This window comes from Vicia villosa, unplaced genomic scaffold (assembly GCF_029867415.1).
Source record: "Vicia villosa cultivar HV-30 ecotype Madison, WI unplaced genomic scaffold, Vvil1.0 ctg.002450F_1_1, whole genome shotgun sequence".
Classification (NCBI taxonomy): domain Eukaryota; kingdom Viridiplantae; phylum Streptophyta; class Magnoliopsida; order Fabales; family Fabaceae; genus Vicia; species Vicia villosa.
In genome coordinates this window covers 84845-108163 of record NW_026705931.1, presented here as the reverse complement: position 1 = coordinate 108163, position 23319 = coordinate 84845, and the positions used below count along the sequence as shown (strand labels likewise).

The following is a 23319-nucleotide window of genomic DNA, read 5'->3' as shown; positions in this document are numbered from 1 at the left end:
AGAAGAGCTTTTGTGAGAAAGTGCAGGATAAGGTTTGAGGGAGAAGAAACCATTGATTCGAGAATTTGCTGCTGGAAAATTAAGGTAAGAGGGAACTACTCTTATATGGGTGAGATTTGCATGAAGGGTAGAGAGGGATCCTCACCCTCAAATAAATTTTCCATCTTTTTTACCATTGTTGATGCTTGTGTGTCCTTGAGAGGAATTTGTATGAATTTTCGTGCTCTACTTTTTGTTGTAAATTATGCATGATATAATTGTATTGAATTTTTGTGTTGCGGCCAATAATGTGCGTTTGGTGTTAAACTTGAATTCATGTCAATTTGGTATATTGAAGGTAAAATCAGCGACTATATGAAGTATTAATCGTGGTATAGCATATGTTTCATGAATTCTATGCGAGATAGATGAATAGGGGTCGAAATTGGAGCTTTGGTGGAGCTTTAATGGTGAAAAATCGAATTCTAATTTGTGCAGGTTCGTGCATTTTTTCCTAGAATACCAGAGGCTCGTATGGCGAGCTGTGTAGAGAGAATAGGGGCTCTGGTTTTGGTGAACTCACTTAAATAGCAGGAAACCATAACACTCACTAAATTGAAATAATTAAGAATATATATTTTTATTTGAGCTCATAACTACGAAAAGCCCTTTCACCACAGTTGAAAAAAAAGATTTCATCACATTTAATTAACTATGGTAAGGTAAGGGATGGTAGTAAGTATACTTCTTTCAACCACTGGCGTGTAATCGTAATGATAAATTAGGTAGCGCCCTACATATCACCACAATCATCTTAAACAATCGTAGTGAAATATATAAAGGTCATGAGTTTGATTCTCAGATAGAACAACGTTCTACATCTATTACAAGTTATAACCAAAGGGTACTTTACAACAAATAATTAGGCATTACAAACCCGGAAGATATCTTTTAAAAGATCTCGGTGCTGACACTGCTAAAACCTATCAGCAGAAACATTATCATGAACTTCAAAAAAATTCATTAGAAATAGCCAAAACACAACTACGTATGCTATATTTATTAACTAACCTTGTCGTTGACATTTCCATCGGAATCCATTGCGATGGCGTATTCAACAACATGACTGGTAAGCTGCCATTATTTCCTAGTGGTTGGGAAACTTGACCCACGAAAGATAACACGTGAGGACCTCAAATCCGAACGATTTCTATAGCAGTAAGTGGACCGCCTAACGATTCCTCGAGTTCCTTCAAGATGAATTTCATAGCCGTATTATTTGAAATTTCAGAACGAAAGACAAAAATTTAAGATAGTTATAATAATTAGGGAGGTACTAAGTTAGTTTGAATCTCTAGTAAGGAAAACAAGAGGAGGGGGAAAATAACCTGAGTTAGAAGCGTGGAAGGAGGGCACAATGCTTCTTGCTGGTGATAATCATGATAATTTTTGCTGAGATAGAAGGAACGAGACTTGAGAGATTAGTATTTGGAAAACTAAAATTCAACTTGTGCTAAATAGACCTGTAGTATGTAGGGGTTTGAGAGACTGGATTTTAGGGTTTGAGAAAAATTGAAATTGAAGGGCTGAAAAATAAAATGAAAAAGTTAAAACATTTTTTTATTTGTTTTTTTAAACACGCTCTATTAACTTAATGAAAAAGTTAAAACATCTATTAACTTCATCTTATAAAATTATATATTTTTATTATAATAAATTAAATAAATTTATAAATTTCTATATAACAAATTTTCTTATGAATTTTATAAAATTCTATATAATAAATTTTAACGCGAAAAATGTATTTAGAGATGACGACGGGTGAAATCACTGTTGTAAAGTTTTTATCCGCGTGTGAAGGGTATAGGGTGGTGACGGTAGGTTCACCGTCGTGGCCTTCGATAAATGTTTTGTAATTGTGGGTGACGGTAGGTTCACCGTCGTGAAGTTTGATAATTTTTAAGTAAGTGGGTGTGACGGTTGGCTCGCCGTCGTGACCTTTGATGAGTTTCTCATGGTGCAGGGCGTGTGTTATTTGGTTTGGTGGACGACGGTTAATGTACCGTCGTAACATATAATTTAGTAAGGTTTTTAAACTGTCGTGAACTGATTTCTATAATGGTAGTTGTATAACTGTCGTTATATTTAATAACTTTTAAAAAAATGTAAGGACGGTAGGTGTATACAGTCATGACACGCGTCTCTATATGAGAGTTACGACAGTTATCAAGTAACTGTCGCAAATTTTGTATCGTAAAACCCTAATTTTCTTGTAGAATTATTTCTTGTAAGTTTCTTCGTGTTCCTCCTTTGTGAATCCTGCAATTAATGTCGCTTTTCACGTTAAGCCAAAAATGATGATGATGGCGTTTTCACAAAAGAACAATATTGATGGTACATAATGAAAAAAATGGTTAAACGAGTTAAGTTGCCTGTGTGTTTCGTTTCTTTAATTGAGATGAAAAAGTGGTTAGAGTTTATATAGTTTCTCAGTGTCTAATGTGTTATGGTTCAAATGGTTTCTCAACGATGAAAAAAATGGCATGTGAATAGACATGTCAAGATAAGTTGACATTACATTGTATTTTATACGGTTTTTTATTTTTTTAATATTTTGTTGCTACCTAAAAATATGTGCTTGTGTATAATTGCATTCAACTCTCACATTATATTATACGGTGTAGTACTCTTGTGTAAATTTTGGTGTAACTATAGCATACCTCTTTCAAATTACAATTACAACATTAATTATACAAACTTCTATGTAGGTAATAATAAGAATTTTTTATCAAAATAACTAAGTTTTTTTTTTAAAATTCCTCAAATAACAAAGTTTCTTTACTAATTTAAAAAATAATCATATTTCAAAAAAAAAATTTAGCAACACTGAACCAATGTCCATCCAATTGGCACATGCATTTAAAAAAATAGGCATAACGCTAATTGAATTAGCGATTGTATATGAACGCATCAATTGACAACCATACTCTCTAACTAATCCAATTAAAACACTGCATGACAAGTAATTAGAAATGTCGATTGAATTAATGTCCATGTACACAATAAATTAGCATCCGCACCAACTTTTTGTATATAGTCGTCAATTCAATTAATACATCCATCTACTTGTCATTCAGTGTCGTCAATTTATTTGGCGCTTCTATATGCAATTGTCAATTCAATTAATGCTAACTTTATTTTTTTAAATACAGACACCAATTGAATTGATATGACCTCTTCGTTGCCAATTTTTTTTTTTTTGTTTAAAAGATAAATATTTTAGAAATTAATGGAAAAACTTGATTATTAAGAGAATTGTTTTTGAAAAACATGATTATTTTGATAAAAAAATTCTAATAATAAAGCAAAATAAAATCCACAGAATTCCAAATATTTTAATCTCATATATGTCATTGTCAATTCCTTACAAGTTACAACACATTAAGTCATTGCTTAATTATGTTATCTATCAAGCTTGAAATCATTATCACTAATTAATTTAAACTCTAATATAACTAAGAAAATAAATTAAATTCAGAATCTTATTAAAGCCACAAAGCACCGGCGTCTTTGAGAAGAGGAACAAGAGAACCATTGATATGAAAAGACAGAACTCTATCCATAGAACCAACCAATTTGCCACCAATGAAAACAACAGGAAGTGATGTTGAATTTCCAAGTAACCTGATGAATGGTTTAGAATCTTGATCAAGTTCATGAACCATTGCATTCACTCCCATTCCACTGAACAAACTCTTCATTGCATGACACATACAACTAGTACTACTAATGCTGAATATTACAACTGCACTCTGTGTAGCTAATCTCATTATTCTCGCCATTTGATCTTCTTCTATTGTTCTTGTTACTCTTCTCATCATGTAGTAGCTCCATGATGGTTGTTCCACTTGGTAATGCATGAGTTTCTCTTGATTAAACATGGTGTGTGTTGTAATAGTGGAATTGAACAAAGTAAGAAAATTCAGATTTTTGATCAGTTTTGTGTGTTGGTGATGATGAAAATGAAGAAAGGGAAAGTGTGGTTTTATAAGAGAATGAAGGGGAAAGTGTTAGAAAATACGTAAAAGTGTCTCTGTGAGGAAGGATGTTGTGAACCTTAGGGTAGTTGGTTTGTCTGTTATTGTGGGAGGAGCGTGTTCTTTTTCTTATAGGTGATGTTTGTATCTATTGTCTCTATAATATAGTCTCTTTCTGGTTAATTTGCAGCTACAATGGTTACTCGAGGAGAATATGTTTCTTTATAAACAGTTGAGAAAGGACAAAAAGAAAAAATAAAAGATGTTTGTCTAAGATAGGGAGACAAAAGTCTGACATGCGATGCTTTTGTTAATTTTCTCCAGAATGTGAACATTCATGCAACATGTTGAGAGTGAAAGATGCATGCATGCTTCCTTCATCCAACTTGGTTTAATCACTATCATCATCATTATCATTCATAAAAGTGATACTACAATAATATTACAATTATATTTCAAGTGATTAATTCTAAAGACAATAGTATCACTTTATCAAGTCAAAATGCTAAGAATAAAGAAAAGCATGAATAGTAAGATAAATGTGTTCTTAAGACATATATAGCTGCTTCCATACTGCTATGGCTTATGACAGTCTAAGTAATAAAACAGCGTGCATGGTGTTTGCAGGGTTTGTTTGTGTGTTATAGAAAGTGGGAGTCAACAAACATATTAATATGCCACATAAAATATTAAGGAGAATGGAATGTCAAGTCTCAATCTCAAGTTTCATTAGCTTTTTTTCTTATTTATTTTTGGTTAAAATCTCAAACAAAAAAGATGTTGATAAAGAGTACTAGGAAAATAGCGTAGAGTAACATATGAATAGATGGGAGATAAAGCAGTGATAACACTTCGTCTTCTTGAACCGCATGCCTACCTACTTTCCTGATACAGGCGGCGCGAACATACTAACATCTCTACACTTTGTCTTTTCTGTTATTCTTTCTTCATTGGTTGGTTATAGATATCTATATATAATACATTGGAAATCACACTTGTTTTCTTTCCTCTTTCAACTCTTTGAATTTTTTACCGTCCTGCATCTTTTTAGAAACTTATATCTATTATGCCATAGTTTTCAAAATTTTTTCCAATATGCCATGTTTTCAAAAAAAAAAAAACTGTTTTATAGAGCATCCGCCCTTTGAATGGGCGGAGCTTTGCTTGTTTTATGCACATCCGCCCTTTGAATGGGCGGAGCAGTGTTTTCGTATTTTTTTTTTTTTAAAATTTTCATTAAATTAAAAACAAATTTAAATAATATAATAAATATTATAATTAATAATAAACCAATAATATATATTAAAAATATTATAATAAAATATAATATTAATTTCACAACATGTTTATAAAAATTTCGATTATTTAATTAAATTATTTTATTATATATTTATTAATCATATTATTATTAATTATAAATTTTAAATACTGGTATATCACTGTAATTATCAGATCCGCCACTGCAATGGGCGGAGCTTTTGATTATTTAATTTTTTAATTTCAGATCCGCCACTGTAATGGGCGGAGCTTTTAAATATTTTATTTTTTAATTTCAGATCCGTCACTGCAATGGACGGAGCTTTTGATTATTTTATTTTTTAATTTCAATCCGTCACTGTAATTGGCTCAAAGAAAAATATGAAAACCGAATGAAATTAACCGATGCTTCCACCGTCGAAGAAATTGTACAAAAAGCTAGAGTTTATCTTTTGTTACTTTTTGGTGGTCTATTATTTCCTGATACTAATGGTAACACTATACATCTGCAGTATTTACCATTATTATCTGATTTTAATAAAACAGGTCAGTATAGCTGGGGATCTGCAACTCTAGCACATCTGTACAGACACTTGTGTAGATGCGCCAAAAAAGAAGTGCATAATTTTGCAGGTTGTGGAGTTTTACTTCAAGCCTGGGGGTGGTCGAGAATGCCGAGACTGGCACCAGTGAATCGTAACCCATACACTTTTCCATATGCAACTAAGTAAAAAATATTTTTACAATTATATCTTTATTTTAATAGGTACTAATTATTTCCTTTTTTAGGTGGTCTGCACATGGGATGAATTATGAAAAAACACCCCATCATTGTGCTCCTAGATATCGAACGTTCATCGATCATTTCAAGCCGATTGATGTAATATATTTAACACTTAAATCAATTACTACTATTTCATATAACTATTTTTTAACTAAATAACTGTATGTAACAGTTTACATGGAGGCCCTATCTCGAACTCGAAGATCCGGAACCAACTGATAGTGGCGTGTGGAGTTCAAAAACTTTTATCATAAGCTTCACTTATGTTGAAATGCATCATTCAGATAGGGTTAAGCTCCAGTTTGGCATTAAACAGGGCATACCGGATCCTCCAACTTGCATGGAAGAGTATCATAAAAGTCAATTATTCGATCAATGGCCATACGATGATTGGAAAGACCATTACAAGAATGAGCGTCGTCAATGGCATAATCGCCATAAAACTGTCTTGCAGGGGGAAATCATGCCTCAAGAATGAAAACCGAGCCCAGACTACATGTCATGGTATGCCACTGTGTCAAATTTGTATTTATCGCCGAATAGATACTTGTTTGACCCTCGTAGCCAACCCTCCACCTCAAACTTCCAACAATCCAGACCACCTATCCCTAACATGCAACAACATTTTCAAAACACCCAACAAAATTTCAATCCAACACAACCACCTTTTACCCCAAGCCAACATTATCATCACCAAAACCCATATACTTCATACACCCAACCACAAACACCATTCTCACAACCTACCACTTTCCCAACCTACCAACACCACTACCAAACACCCCAATACACCCAAACGCAACATACCACTATCCAACATAACCCATCTACATCTTACAACCAACCACAATACCACAACTACCAAACCCCCCAACAACAAATGCCTTTTCCTCAATCACAACAATTTACCCCAAATTCTTCACAAGAAAACTATGTCAACATGCAAACCTCAATGCATAACACCACCCAACAGGATTGGAATAACGAGGGGACCAGATTGAGTTATGGCAGTGCGACGGCGGCTGATTTTATCAATGAAGAAATGGTCGAAGAATTATATGATCGCGGATATGAGATAGGTCCTTCTACTCAACCTGCAAATGATGAAGTGCCTCGTAGAAGAAGTACGAGAGATGGACATCCTCCTAATTGTGGAACCACCCAACGGTTACGCCGACCGGGTCGAGGTGGCAATTAAATACTGTTTACTTTACTTTATTGTAATTTTATTTTTCTTAATTGCATTGTAACTTAATTTATCAATTAAAAGTATTTTATTTATATAAATGTTATTTAATATATTTTAATTCAATTTATTTTAAAATTAAAAAAATTAATTGTATTAATTTTTAAATTTAAAACAAAAAATAATTAACATATATTTATTCAAAAACTAGAATTAGAAAAAAAAAACGTTTTAAGGCTTCCGCCATAGCAATGGGCGGAGCCTCTTAAAATTTAAACACTTCCGCCCTTCCCATTGGCGGATTCAAAAAATTTTACACACCTCCGCCCATCCAATTGGCGGAGGTTTTATACTAATAACGAGACTTTCTTGAAAACATGGTATATTGGGAATTTGTCCCAAAAATATGTGATATTGGGTATAAAGTTGCAAAAGGATGGTACATGCATAAAATTGAAAGTTTTTCAAAAAGTGGTATTTCAAAAATAATTTTATAAAAATCTATTTGAAATAACTTCAAAATTAAGTGATTTTTTTAAATTTTAATATAAAAAAAAGTTTCAATAAAAAGATAAAATATCTAAAATAACATTTTAAGAATAACTATTCAAACTAAATTTTCATTTAACACTTTTATAAAAAAATTTGTAAATTTTTTTTATACCAAATTATATAACACTAAAAATTATTTAAAAAAAGTCAAAACAAACTGCCTTATATCAAAAGGATGGTTGAGTATAACAAAGAGAGAAATAGTATAAGAGATAATTGAATTATTTTGTATTTATTGAAGATAAGTTGTTCTTGATAATAAATACTAGATGATACACTGTATATATTGATCATGACAAATGTTGTGAAAACGATGTCAAGAACAAAGTATAATAGAGAACACAATAGGAAGCCAAGAAGAATAACAGTGAATTGGTTATAACTGTTATTCTTTACTTTCTCTTTAAACAAGATTACAAGTGTTACAAGAATAACAAATAACCCTCTCACCCTAAATTAGGATTTGTCGTATGCAATGATGAAAGACTAGTATGCTATTTATAATAAACCTAACATACTAAACTAATAGGCTTTTTCACAAAAATCCATTACAAGCTAACTTTGGGTACAAACTAACTTAAACAATTGAACATTACAAACAAGCCCAATTCGAAATACTAACAACCATAACATTTTAACTAATGTGTGTCAGAACACCTTTGACTATAACACACACTACTTCGACAACAGCATGCGAACAAGCTTCGACCTCATGCATCAATCTTGTCGAACCATAAGCTACTCTTCGACGTACTATAGTTAGACCCAATTCTCACAAATCTCCACATTGGATCAAACTCTATAACATCAAAGAACAAACTAGCTTTCTTCATGCAACTTTATCAACTACATACAGTGGAAAAAATTGCAGTTGGGCAATGTCTTCGTGATCATATCAGCAGCATTGTGATCTGTCGAAACCTTTAGCACTTGAACTTCTCCACGCTTGATTACTCCTTTGATGAAATGCAACCTAACATCGATGTGCTTGGCTCACTCATGATATGTTGAGTTCTGCGACAAATGTATGGCACTTTGACTACACATTTAGCAGTGATACCTCGACCTTGAAGTTTCAGCTCCTTCGCAAAACCTTCAAGCCATAATTCTTCTTTCAAAAATCCAGTTAGGGAAATATACTCCGCTTTAGTGATTGATAAAGCAACAACCTTCTGAAGTGTTGCTTTCAACCTCATTGTTGTGCCAAACATGGTGAAAATATATCTAGAAATAGATTTTCTGGAATCCATACACCCTGCATAATCAGAGTCGACATATCCTTCGATTACTACTTTACTATCTTCACCCAAGGCTCAACCATAAATTAGGACTCAATTCAGAGACCCATTTATGTACACCTTAAAATCCACTTCAATGCTTACCAGTGAGCCTTTCTAGGATTCGCTATTTACCTGCTTACATGACTTACTACATATGTTATATTTGGTCTAGTGCAGACCATAACATACATCAAAGAACCTACTATATTAGCATATGGAGTGTTATCCATATAAGCTCTTTCGACATCAGTAATGGGACACTGATCAACACTCATCTCGAATTGAGGGTTTGTTGGAGTCACAATAGTATTTGAATTTGACATACCAAACTTTTCGAGAATCTTTCGTAGGTATGCCTCTAGAGATAAGCATAATTTTAAAAGCTTTCTATCTCTTCGAATGTCAATCCCAAAAATCCTGGAAGCAGCTCCCAGATCTTTCATATCGAACTCCTTATTGAGTTCAGCCTTCACCCTCATTACATCTTCGACATTGTTGCTTGCTATGAGAATATCATCCACATAAAGCAACAAAATAACAAATGAATTACCATGTCGAAATCGAAAGTACACACACTGATCGAACTGGCTTCTAACGAAACTTATGCGTGCCATGAACTTGTCAAATCTCCTATTCCAATGTTGAGGAGATTGTTTCAGTCCATATAAATATCTGTTTAGCTTGCACACATAATCTTCCTTCCCATTTTTGACATACCCTTCAGGTTACCTCATCAGGATCGTTTCATCTAGATCACCATACAAGAACGCAGTCTTCATATCCATCTATTCTAGTTCAAGATTAAACTGTGCCACCATAGAAAGCAACATTCAAACGGACCTATGCTTCACAATCGGAGAAAACACATCATTGAAGTCGACACCTTCTTTCGGAGTGAAACCCATTGCAACCAACCTTGCCTTGTATCTTTTTGACACCACTCCTTCGATTCTTTCCTTAATTTTGAAAATCCATTTACAACTGACAAACCTTGCCCCTGCAGGTTTCTTGATCAGTTCCCAAGTGTGATTATCATGAAGAGATTTCATCTCATCATTCATGGCCTTCAGGTATTTAGTCTTATTTCGACTCCTCATAACTTCCTTATACGATCTAGGTTCTTCTTCTAGAACCTCACTTCAACCAACATCATCAGTTTTCTTAAAAGCCATTTCAGCTTCATTGAAAACTACATTTTGATTGGTGATACTCTTCTTGTGACCTGGCTCTAGGCACCGTAGCCTATAGGTTTTGACTCCTTCAGGTTATCCCATGTACATGCATTTCAGAGCTCTAGGTTCGACCTTGTCTTGCCTAATGTGAGCATAGGATACACATCCAAATACTCTCAGTTTGTCAAGATCTGGTGGATGTCCTGACCAAACTTCTTCAGGTGTCTTCATATCTAACACATTCAAAAGACATCTATTTATCAGATATGTTGTTGTCAAAACAACCTCATCCTAAAACACCTTCTTGTCAACATGCATCTAACTCTCCCCGAAATAGTTTGATTAAACCTTTCAGCTAAACCATTTTGTTGTGGTGCACCTGCAATAGTTTTGTGCCTTGCAATACTAGAGGCAACACAAAAGCTGTCGAACACCTCATTGCAAATTTCATGACCATTATCGGTTCTCAACCTCTTGACCTTTCTGCCAGTTTGATTTTCGACCAGAGTCTCCCAACTTTTGAAATTCTCAAAAGTTTCATCCTTAGTCTTCTAAATGAATACCAATAATTTTATGGAATAATCATCTACTACGAATAGAAAATACCTTGCTCCTGAATGTGATCGACACCTTGTCGGCCCCCAAAGATCAACATGGATGTAATTAAGGGATCCATGTGTTCTTTATTTACCTTTGTTGAACTTCATTCTGCAAGATTTTCCAAGTACACATGGTTCACAAAACTTCAGCTTTTCGACTTTGTCTCCACCAAGCATATTTTTGTTTTCCCAATTCGACTAGACCCCTTTCACTGACATGACCCAATCTCATGTGCCAAATTTCTATCTTCGAAAAAGGTTTCGTGGATGAAAAATTTGTCGAACCAATTACAACTTCAGCCTCAAGGCTATACAAGCCTTGTTTCTTCACACCTCTCAAGACTCCCTTCGACCCTTCATGACTCTTAGGATACTTTTCTCTCCTTTGAAAACATATCCTTTCTTTTCGAATTCACCAAGAGAAATCAAATTTCTCTTTAAATCAGGAACATACTTGACTTCAGTCCACAACCTTATTGACACATCATGGAGCTTGAATCTCACAGATCCAACACATGCAAGCTTTGTTGTTTCCCAGTAATACAAATCCATCATCTTGATCACATAATTCCTCGAACAAGTCTTTGTTTGGAGTCATGTGCCAAGTGCAACCTGAATCCATAATCCACTCCTTATTCGAGTCACTGCTTGAAATCACAAGAACATCAGATGATTCGAAATCATCTTGAACAATGGTTACATTGCCATTATCCTTAGCTCCATGATCTTTCAAGCGTTCAGGGCACAACTTATTTGTATGACGCTCCTTCTTACAATGATAGCATCAAATACCAGATGTTTCGCCACTATAAGACTTCTGTTGACTTTTGCCCTTCTTCTTGTCGAACTTACCATCATTTCACAAGAATTTTCCCTTAACGGCTAAAACTTCACCAACAGTCGAAGGTTTATGCATCTTTTGTTCGTTCAAGTCCTTAGAATTAAGGGTTGATTGAACTTCTTCAAAGGTTATGAACTCCTTTCCATACAAGAAATTTTCTTTGAAGTGAGCATGTGTTCGAGGAAAATCGCACGACAGTAACAGCACTTGGTCTTCATCATCGATCTTCACATCAATATTTTCAAGATCAAGAATTAGCTTGTTGAACGTATCTTACTACTCAGCAAACACTTTGTCTTCAATCATCTTGAATGAATACAAAGTTTGCTTCAGGTAAAGTCGATTCACCTATGATTTGGTCAGGTACAAACTTTCAAGTTTTACCCATGACCTTGATACTATCGTCTCCTTTGATACCTGTCAAAGAACCTTATCACCAATGTTCAACAAAATAGCGTTGTGGGCTTTCTGTTAGAACAAGATTTGTTCTGATCAATTATCTTAGTTTTGATGATAACAATAATATGAATTTTGCTTAAGATAATATGGTACTCTAATCCAATGCAATTTCCTTTTCAGGAAATATATAAAGAGTATGCATAATTCAGCGCTCAGAAGCTTTGTCTCAAAGGGTTCAGCATGCAACATCAGAACATGGTCTGGCAAGACATCAGAAGATGGTCGAAGCAGAATCAGAACATGGGTCTATGGAAGCATCAGAAGAACATGAGATCAGAAGCACTGAAGTTCTGATGGTATCACGCTCAGAAGCACTTCAAGGTCAGAAGATCAAAAGATGCTTTGCACCAAGCTGTTTGACTCTGATGATATTCAAACGTTGTATTCACAAACATCAGATCAGAAGGAAGTACATGTGGCAGGCTACGCTGACTGACAAAAGGAACGTTAGAAGCTATTAAAGGCAACGTCAGTAGACACAGCGTGAACAAGGCTCGAGGTAGTTGACAAAAGCGTATAACATTAAATGCGATGCTGTACGGAACACGCAAAGCATTAAATGCACTCAACGGTCATCTTCTCCAACGCCTATAAATATGAAGTTCTGATGAGAAGCAAGGTTAACGATTCTGAACAAAACAACTCATATTAACTTGCTGAAACTCTGTTCTATTCAAAGCTCAGAATCTTCATCTTCATCAAAGCTCACTACATTGCTGTTGTAATATATTAGTGAGATTAAGCTTAAACGTTAAGAGAAATATCACAGTTTGTGATTATAGCTTTTAAGAAGCAATTGTAATACTCTTAGAATTGATTACATTAAGTTGTAAGGAACTAGAGTGATCGTGTGGATCAGAATACTCTAGGAAGTCTTAGAGGGTATCTAAGCAGGTTGTAACTAGAGTGATCGTGTGGATCAGAATACTCTAGAAAGTCTTAGAGGGTATCTAAGCAGTTGTTCCTGGAGTGATCAGTGTGTGATCAGAAGACTCTGGAAGACTTAGTTGCTGACTAAGTGGAGAACCATTGTAATCCGTGCGATTAGTGGATTAAATCCTCAGTTGAGGTAAATCATCTCTGCGGGGGTGGACTGGAGTAGTTTAGTTAACAACGAACCAGGATAAAAATAACTGTGCAATTTATTTTATCGGTCAAGTTTTTAAAGCTACACTTATTCAAACCCCCCCTTTCTAAGTGTTTTTCTATCCTTCAATTGGCATCAGAGCGCCGGTTCTAAGGTGCAAGCACTTAACCGTGTTTAGAAAAGATTCAGGAAGAGAAAAACGCTTCAGTAAAAGATGGCTGATGAAACTGCAAAGTCTACATCTACATCTGGCTCTGCTGAGCAACACAACGGTAACAATGGTTATACTAGACCGCCGGTATTTGATGGTGAAAACTTTGAATACTGGAAAGATAAACTGGAAAGTTACTTTCTTGGTCTAGATGGTGATCTATGGGATCTTCTGATGGATGGTTACAAACATCCGGTAAATGCCAGTGGCGTAAAGCTGACAAGGCAAGAAATGAGTGATGATCAGAAGAAGCTTTTCAGGAATCATCATAAATGCAGAACTGTTTTGCTGAATGCTATCTCTCATGCTGAGTATGAGAAGATATCTAACAGGGAAACGGCCTATGACATATATGAGTCCTTGAAAATGACTCATGAAGGAAATGCTCAAGTCAAGGAGACTAAAGCTCTTGCTCTAATCCAGAAATATGAAGCCTTCAAGATGGAGGATGATGAAGACATTGAAAAGATGTTTTCAAGATTTCAAACTCTTACTGGTGGATTGAGAGTTCTTGACAAGGGATACACCAAGGCTGATCACGTAAAGAAGATCATCAGAAGCTTACCCAGAAGATGGGGTCCTATGGTGACTGCAATTAAGATTGCGAAGAATCTAAATGAAGTCTCTTTGGAAGAGCTGATCAGTTCCCTGAGGAGTCATGAAATTGAACTGGATGCAAACGAGCCTCAAAAGAAAGGTAAGTCTATTGCATTAAAATCCAATATCAAGAAATGCACTAACGCTTTTCAGGCTAGAGAAGAAGATCCTAAAGAATCAGAATCTGAAGAAGAAGATGAACTGTCCTTGATCTCCAGAAGGCTAAATCAACTCTGGAAGAACAAGCAAAGGAAGTTCAGAGGCGTCAGAAGTTCAAAGAAATTTGAACGTGGAGAATCTTCTGATGACAGAAGATTTGACAAGAAGAAGGTCATGTGCTATGAATGCAATGAGCCTGGACACTTCAAGAATGAATGTCCAAAACTTCAGAAGGAAAATCCCAAGAAGAAGTTTCATAAGAAGAAAGGTCTTATGGCAACCTGGGATGAGTCAGAAGATGATTCAGACTCTGAAGATGAGCAGGCTAACTGTGCGCTGATGGCGACAGAAGATGACGGATCAGAATCTACATCAGAATTAGATTCTGAAGAGGTATTTTCTGAACTTACTAGAGATGAGTTAGTTTCCAGTCTAACAGAACTTCTGGAATTCAAGTCTCAGATTAGTCTCAAATACAAAAAGCTGAAAAAGCTATTTGAATTTGAAACAAAGAAGCTTGAGTTGGAGAATTCTGAATTAAAAGAAAAACTTTTAAAATTATCCAATAATGTTGGATCTCCTTCTGATTCAGAAAAATCCACTCCTAGTCTAAACCATATTCTGAAAGAATATGATTTAAGTTTAAGGAAGTTCTTATCTAGAAGTATTGGCAGAAGTCAGCTAGCTTCTATGATATATGCTGTGTCTGGAAACAATAGAGTCGGCATTGGTTTTGAGGGTGAAACCCCATACAAACTTGAACCTGTTGATAAAATGAAAATCACATACAAGCCATTGTATGAGCAGTTCAAGTATGGCCACTCACATGATATTAGGCACACATCACATGCTCAAAGTTTTTACATAACACACACCAAAAAGCATGTGACACAACCTAGGAAATATCATGAAACTCATATTAAGAATTATCATGATGTTCCTCCTTCTGCTTACAATGTTAAACTCAAGTTCAATCAGAACTTGAGGAGAACTAACAAGAAAGGACCCAAGAAGATGTGGGTACCAAAGAAAAAGACTATTTCTTTTGCAGATTCTCTTGGCGACAAAGAAGATAAAAGTCAACATGTCATGTCACCTGGACTCAAGTTGGTCTCAACACTTGAAGGGAAGAAGGATTGTCTTCCAAGTTCTGGTACTTAAATCTGTTGAAGAAACTATGTTCGTAGGAGATCAGAAAAGAAAGTTTATTAGTCTTGGAACCATCTGTTTTGTTTGTTTCTAAAGCAATGGTGTTTCGTTCTTGATTATTCTGAATGCTCTAAATGCTACAGAATATACAATATTGAAACATTGATTGTAGAAGAATCAATCAATATCTGGTTTGATGATAAACTTGGTTCCGATGAAACAAAGCAGCTTAAGAATTTCTGCAGATACAGTTTTGTCTTATCAGAAGCTGCAGAACAAAGAAGTGAATCTCCAGAAGCTGTGTATATCAGAAGTAATGGATCAGAAGATCATTCAGATTTACATCAGCACACTTCAGAAGGAGTGTTTCCAGAAGAGAAACTTGATCAATTCAGAAGCAGTGATCGGAATCAGAAGGCGTAAAGCCTATTGAATATTTCACACCTGTCATCCATTATCTGATGATGAACACGTGTCTCTACGGTCAATACGAAGCGTGCAGTTGAAAAGACGCCGACCTAGGTAACTGTATTAAATCATTTCATTTACCATGCTATCTCTCCTAATGTCATTTCTCATTTAATGCAAAATGATTTAATTATTTTCAAATCTTTTAAATAGCCCGCTTCAACTTCATTCTTTTCTCCTTCTCTCTATTTTGTTCTACATCTTCTTTTCGCTGCATCTGTTTTTTTTACAAACCCTAGTCTTTGTTCTGATCTTACGGCAAAATCATCATGAACTCTTCCTCTTGTTCATCTTCCTCAAAAGAAAGACTTACTTCTTCACAAATCCTTCTACGAAATTATGAATATGCTCCTTTGAAAACTTGCTTGATACCCACGAAGGACTTGGAGGTTTTATGTGAAACTGCTGTGGACTTAAACAATCTTAAAGCGAATGGCTTTAAGTGTGATGCAAGAATCCTTGAGCAAGGATGGTCCAAGTACCTTAATAGATTGGTTGGTCCAATTTATCCTGATCTTGTGAAGGATTTCTGGGTACATGCAACGGTTACCCCAACGGCCATCATTTCATTCGTGCTAGGGCATGAAGTGGTTATCTCTGAAAAACTGATCAGGAAGCTATACAATCTGAATGATGAAGAAGGTTGGTCTGGTTTTCGACATGCATCTGTTGATTGGTCGATAGTTGAAAAACAAATCTCTCAGTCTTCTGGGATTGACTCGAATAACACAGGCACCTTGAGGCCATTTTATAGAGTATGGGCTGAGATTATTCTGGGTTCTCTTCACCACAGAAAAAGGATGCTCTCCTCTTCTTACATCAGTCCAGATCACAAGCACACTCTTTTCTGCATTGGCAAAAAGACTGAGATCAACATTTCTCATATTCTGTTTGAGAATCTGAAGACTTCAATCTTTGAGTCAAGAGAAGAGGAAAGGGCGAAGTACCCTCATCTTTCAAGAACGACTATTCCGTTTGGAAGAATGATTTCAGACATTCTTATTGAAAGCAAAGTGCTGGACTCCATCAGAAAACTCAATGCATCCCATTTGCTTGGAGTAGTTCAAGGTCCCATTTTCAATGGTGTGGATTTGTTCAGATTAGAACTCATTCAAAATGTACCTTCTGTGTGCTCAAGCTTTCCTGACATTCTCTCAAGAAGAGTTGCTGTTGAAGGTTTTGCCTCCTTGTTTCAAGAAGAACTGCATCAGGTTGTCAAGTCTTACCTGGAAGATTGTGTTAGGAAGCAATCAGATATTGATCCTGCTTGGATCCGTGGCAGAGTACTTCCGTCCAAGGCTGACCTTTTGAAGAAGGATCAGAAGGAACAAAAGGCTAGGTTTAAAAGAAAAGCCCGAGAAGATGAGGCTAAGGAAGCCAAGAAGTTGAGAGTCACTTTTGATCCTGACAAGGTGGACTCTGAAGAACGAAGGGAGAAAAGGATTAGAGATTCCTTTCGCAGAACCAGATCTTCTTCTTCTGTGCAAATCTCCAGGCAGGTTTTTACTCCACCTCCCTCTGTCCCTAAACCATCCTTCCAATCACCTCCATCTGAACCAAAAATAAACTTCACCTTACCAAATCCTTCTCCATCAACCTCCTCCTCTCCCATTCTGAATACCACTCCTCTAAATATTCTTCCCCCAACTCCTTCTGATAAGACTTTCTCACCAATTCCCTTTACAAATAATCCATCCTCATCAATCATTCTCTCATTTATTCCCTCCTCCTCATCCACCGCACCTCCACCTTCTGTATCCCATCCCTTACCTACCAGAAAATCAAAACCTTTTTGTCCTCTCTACCCAGACTACAAATTCACCCTCAATCTGCCTGAACCTGAACTCTCTACCTACCTGGAACTTTTCAGATATGAGGTAATCAATGGCTTAGACCTTCTGAAGGAAGCCTTCCTAAATGGTCTGAATGATGTTTCTACAAGAAATATCTGGAAAAGATTTCGCAAGGTGTTTCAAGAAGAAGCAATGGGAGTACATAAAAGACTAGTGGCTGCTGCCCCACGGCCTCGTGGAATTCTGAGGAATTATGAAGACTTCTGGTTTGCTAGTCTCAAAGGAAGACATCTGTTGGAAGAGAAGCCCTTCTTGGATGAGATGGAACAATTAAGACTGGCTGCTGAAATGGAAGCAAATCCATGCAGGGATATTGTTATCTTTATTCCTGATTATCCTGTTCTGCTCGGAGACTTCAAGACTCTCTTTAACTATCTGAGGGAAAACCCATCTGAGAAAGACCCAAGCTTGGTCATTCCAGAAGTTGTTGACCCACCAGAAGTTGAAGGTCCTTCTGCTCCCAGGAATCTAGCTGCCATTCTTCAGGCACTTGAGAATGGAGACTCGGAAATTCCTGCTGCAGAATATGGAGATGCTTCTATGCAAGAAGCAGATGTTGAAGATCATGTTGCTGAATCAGATCCTGTTGAGGAAATCCCTGCAAATGATCTATCCATGGAAGCTACAGATCAAGTTGCTATTCCTGTGGTTGAAAGCGGTGAAGCTTCTTCTGATGAATCTTCTCGTCTTGCAAGGAATCTGGAAGAAATTCAGAAGAGACAGGATGAGCAAAGCTCACTCAATGCTGAGTTTAGAGCTTTCATGGTGAGGCAAGATGGACACAACAATGAGGTTCAAGAGATGCTGGCCAAGATCCTGTCAAGGCTAGGGCCATCTTAAATTGAGTCTGTGTTGTTTCTTTCTTTTCGTTGCATCTGTTTTTGTGCATCTGATCTTACTTATCTTCATGTACTTCTGTACCTGATGTTTGAACTTCAATGAAATCATCTTTTTCCTCCGTGTGTTTCTTTTTGTTTGTCTCTGAATCTTTTCTGTTTTTTTTTTTGATGATATGACAAAAAGGGGGAGAAGATAAATGATAAATGATTTGATTAATCTATCAGTTGCTGGGTAAAGCTCCCACACATTTACTAACAAGAACTGCAAGTTCTATATGGTTTAAGTGTTTTGCAGGTATAAAGAAGTGAAGAGAATCTTCAAAGCACACAAGAAGCAAAACCATAAGCGTTATTCTGTAAAAAGAATAAGCTTATGGAAACTGAAGCAAGCTGAGTGCTGTCAAGCTTCAGAAATCAGAAGCAAGAAAGAAGAATGATCAGAATTTCTGATAATAGAATTTGATCCAAAATTTGTCTATTTGCTCTGACAAAATTCTATTTGCTCTGATACATTATTTTAGCCTATATGGCTCTGATACATATCATGTGTTCTAATATACATTTTATGTTCTGACTCGTTCATGCTGACTTTTGTCGTTTAGTTTTTGTTCTGTAACATTTCAGGATGTAGAGATGCTCTGATGATGCTCTGGTACATTCAAAATGTTCTGATACAAATCTAGCATGAAGTGATGTTGGTAGAAATTCAAAGCTCTGAAGCTATCCGAGGGAAGCAGAAATCAGAAGCTGTGAATGTTCTAAAGATCCAGAAAACTCAAGTTCTGAAGCTGTCCTAAATGGAAGCAGAAATCAGAAGCTGTGAATGTTCTGAAGATCAAAGAAATTCAAGTTCTGAAGCTGTCCTAGATGGAAGCAGGAATCAGAAGTTGTGAATGTTCTGATGATCAAAGAAATTCAAGTTCTGAAGCTGTCCTAAACGGAAGCAGGAATCAGAAGCTGTGAGTGTTCTAAGGATCTAAAGAAATTCTAGTTCTGAAGCTGTCCAATGGAAGCAGAAGTCAGAAGCTATGAATTCTCTGAAGACAGAAGCTTATGTGATCGTCTCTACCGAAATAATCAGGGAAGTCTTTTATTAAAGTTCTTCGAGTATTTATTTCAGGGGGAGATTATTTATCTCAGGGGGAGATTGTTAATCTCAGGGGGAGACATATTCACATGCTTATGCTATAGCTGTGTAATTTGTCTTTTGCCGTCTGCTCTTTCTGATCGCAAATTCATATCATTTATATATGTTTTTGTCATCATCAAAAAGGGGGAGATTGTTAGAACAAGATTTGTTCTGATCAATTATCTTAGTTTTGATGATAACAATAATATGAATTTTGCTTAAGATAATATGGTACTCTAATCCAATGCAATTTCCTTTTCAGGAAATATATAAAGAGTATGCATAATTCAGCGCTCAGAAGCTTTGTCTCAAAGGGTTCAGCATGCAACATCAGAACATGGTCTGGCAAGACATCAGAAGATGGTCGAAGCAGAATCAGAACATGGGTCTATGGAAGCATCAGAAGAACATGAGATCAGAAGCACTGAAGTTCTGATGGTATCACGCTCAGAAGCACTTCAAGGTCAGAAGATCAGAAGATGCTTTGCACCAAGCTGTTTGACTCTGATGATATTCAAACGTTGTATTCACAAACATCAGATCAGAAGGAAGTACATGTGGCAGGCTACGCTGACTGACAAAAGGAACGTTAGAAGCTATTAAAGGCAACGTCAGTAGACACAGCGTGAACAAGGCTCGAGGTAGTTGACAAAAGCGTATAACATTAAATGCGATGCTGTACGGAACACGCAAAGCATTAAATGCACTCAACGGTCATCTTCTCCAACGCCTATAAATATGAAGTTCTGATGAGAAGCAAGGTTAACGATTCTGAACAAAACAATTCATATTAACTTGCTGAAACTCTGTTCTATTCAAAGCTCAGAATCTTCATCTTCATCAAAGCTCACTACATTGCTGTTGTAATATATTAGTGAGATTAAGCTTAAACGTTAAGAGAAATATCACAGTTTGTGATTATAGCTTTTAAGAAGCAATTGTAATACTCTTAGAATTGATTACATTAAGTTGTAAGGAACTAGAGTGATCGTGTGGATCAGAATACTCTAGGAAGTCTTAGAGGGTATCTAAGCAGGTTGTAACTAGAGTGATCGTGTGGATCAGAATACTCTAGAAAGTCTTAGAGGGTATCTAAGCAGTTGTTCCTGGAGTGATCAGTGTGTGATCAGAAGACTCTGGAAGACTTAGTTGCTGACTAAGTGGAGAACCATTGTAATCCGTGCGATTAGTGGATTAAATCCTCAGTTGAGGTAAATCATCTCTGCGGGGGTGGACTGGAGTAGTTTAGTTAACAACGAACCAGGATAAAAATAACTGTGCAATTTATTTTTATCGGTCAAGTTTTTAAAGCTACACTTATTCAAACCCCCCCTTTCTAAGTGTTTTTCTATCCTTCACTTTCTCTATCATGGCCATCTTTTCTTTTCCTGTTAACACAACGTCCATAGAATCCGCTCCCTTAATTTCTTCTAAAAAATCCTGCTGAACCAGTAGGGCTTTCATCTTCAAGCGCCACAGACTGAAATCATTCAATCCGGTGAACTTTTCAATATCATACTTTGTTGAAGGAATCTTCTCCACGCTCACAGAACCAATTTGTTGTGAAAATGATGCCAAGGACAAAGTATAATAGGGAACACAATAGGAAGACAAGAAGAACAACAAGGAATTGGTTATATTGCTATTCTTTAATTTCTCTTTAAACAATAATACATGTGTTTCAAGAATAACAAACAATCTTCTCACCCTAAATTAGGATTTGTCGTATGCAATAATGAGATACTAGTATGCTATTTATAATAAACCTAACATACTAAACTAATGGGATTTTTCACAAATGCCCATTACAAGTTAACTTTGGGTACAAGCTAACTTAAACAATTGGACATTACAAACAAGCCTAATTTGAAATACTAACAACCCTAACATTTCGACTAATGTGTGTTATAACACCTACGACTACAACACACACTACTTCGACCTCATGCTTCAATCCTGTCGAATCTAAGCTACTCTTCTACCTACTAGAGTTTGATCCAATTTACATTACAAAAAATAATTTACATTAATAGACAAGACAAGTTGATATTGATAAAAGTTGTGGTAGATGTGTCTAATTTACTACTGAACAATTAAACTTAGAAGGGGGTTGTATCTCATCCGTAATACAATAAAATTTCATCGCAAATAAATTTAGTGACGTGTCAAATACTGTAAAAAATATTCACATAATTAACCTGTCACTAACCCTAACATTCTATGATTAAACATTGGAAATAAATCCATCTTATAAGTGAATGTATTTCTGTCAATATTTAGTGAGAGATTTATAAATATACTACTAATCACGATAATTAATAGTTTACTAACATCTATACTTCAATCACTTGAAGAATAATAAATAAATACTTGTTATTTTGTTACACTAAAAACAAACACTTGTAGTAACTTCTTCAAATCATGTTGAAGTAATTTCCCTTCATGAAGCAAGCAAAGAGTGTGGATGGTTAAGATCGATGACTTGACATATCCAATGAGCGTGTGGTTTTCCAACTGATAATGATCCAACAATTTTGTATGAAGACAATGGTGCATGAGTTACCCAAATGAAAGAAGGGGATAACTTCTCTACCCATCACAAAAAGTTGGGTAGTGTACCTCCAATCAATCACATAATTTCATCTCATTTAACACATTTAATTATTTATTAATACCCTGAAAGAATATTACATCAAAAGTGATATAACCAAGCATATATCTCTAAAAAAAATTCTCATCCTCACAAGAACTAGATGTTGATGTTCAATATATTCGTTCAAGTGATAATGTAGCACATCTCTTCACAAAGGTACTCTTTACATTAGATTTCAAGAAGCACATACAAAATATTGGAATGCGTCATTTTTAGATCTTTGAAGAAGAATTAAATTTGTTTGGTTGAGGGAAGTATAATGTTGTAATTTTTTCCCTTTTTAAAATTTTTATCTCAATGAATTTTTCCTAGTAAGGTTTTTGACAAGACAACATATGTCTCCATAAGATTCTCCTCGACAAGACTTTAATAAAACACCATAATAGATAGTATTTCAAAGGGAAAAAAATCCAAATAACCATGTTTAAAAAAAATTTACCCAAAAAACCATGTTTTGGGGAAAATTACCTGCATGACCAGATTTGGGAGGTGGCCTACACGTAGGAGCCACCTCCCGTGGCGCCATTCCACAATTTCCCCTTCATATGCGCCACCTGGGGTGGCGCCATAGTGCAAATTGAATATACAAGCCACCTGGGGTGGCGCATAAGTGTTGCCCTTTTTTTTTCTTGTTTTAACATATTTATTTTATTTGGTTTTTGATTTTTTTAAAATTGTTTTAACATAATTAAAAAAACTATTAAATAAATAATTAGACAGGTAGTGTTTAATGATATAAATAGGGAAGAAACATTACAAATACGGGAAATACAGGAAAAACATTATAAATACGAGAAATACGGGACAAAGATTACAAATACGGGAAAAACGAGAATTTTTTAAAAAAACTCTAAAATTATTCTAATCTTGACCCTTATGACCGTTAGTTCTGCACCCTGGCGCTGTTCGGATCCGTTGGGAAGGTTCTCGACGACCCCCTAGCCCGACCCCTTTATTCCTTGGTTGTTCTTCTTGTGTTTGGGTAGGTGGGCCTCGGATTAGCCCCTCCATGCGCTCGTTTGACATGT

General features: G+C 35.8%; 1 protein-coding gene across 1 annotated transcript; it reads right to left on the bottom strand.

Annotated features, from left to right (window-relative positions):
• Window positions 1-3524: 3524 nt before the first annotated feature.
• On the bottom strand, window positions 3525-4022 carry LOC131638844 (putative glutaredoxin-C14). Its single transcript, XM_058909390.1, has one exon. The coding sequence runs from the start codon at window positions 3918-3920 to the stop codon at window positions 3525-3527; it is 396 nt and encodes a 131-aa protein (XP_058765373.1). The 5' UTR covers window positions 3921-4022.
• Between the last annotated feature and the right edge of the window lie 19297 nt (window positions 4023-23319).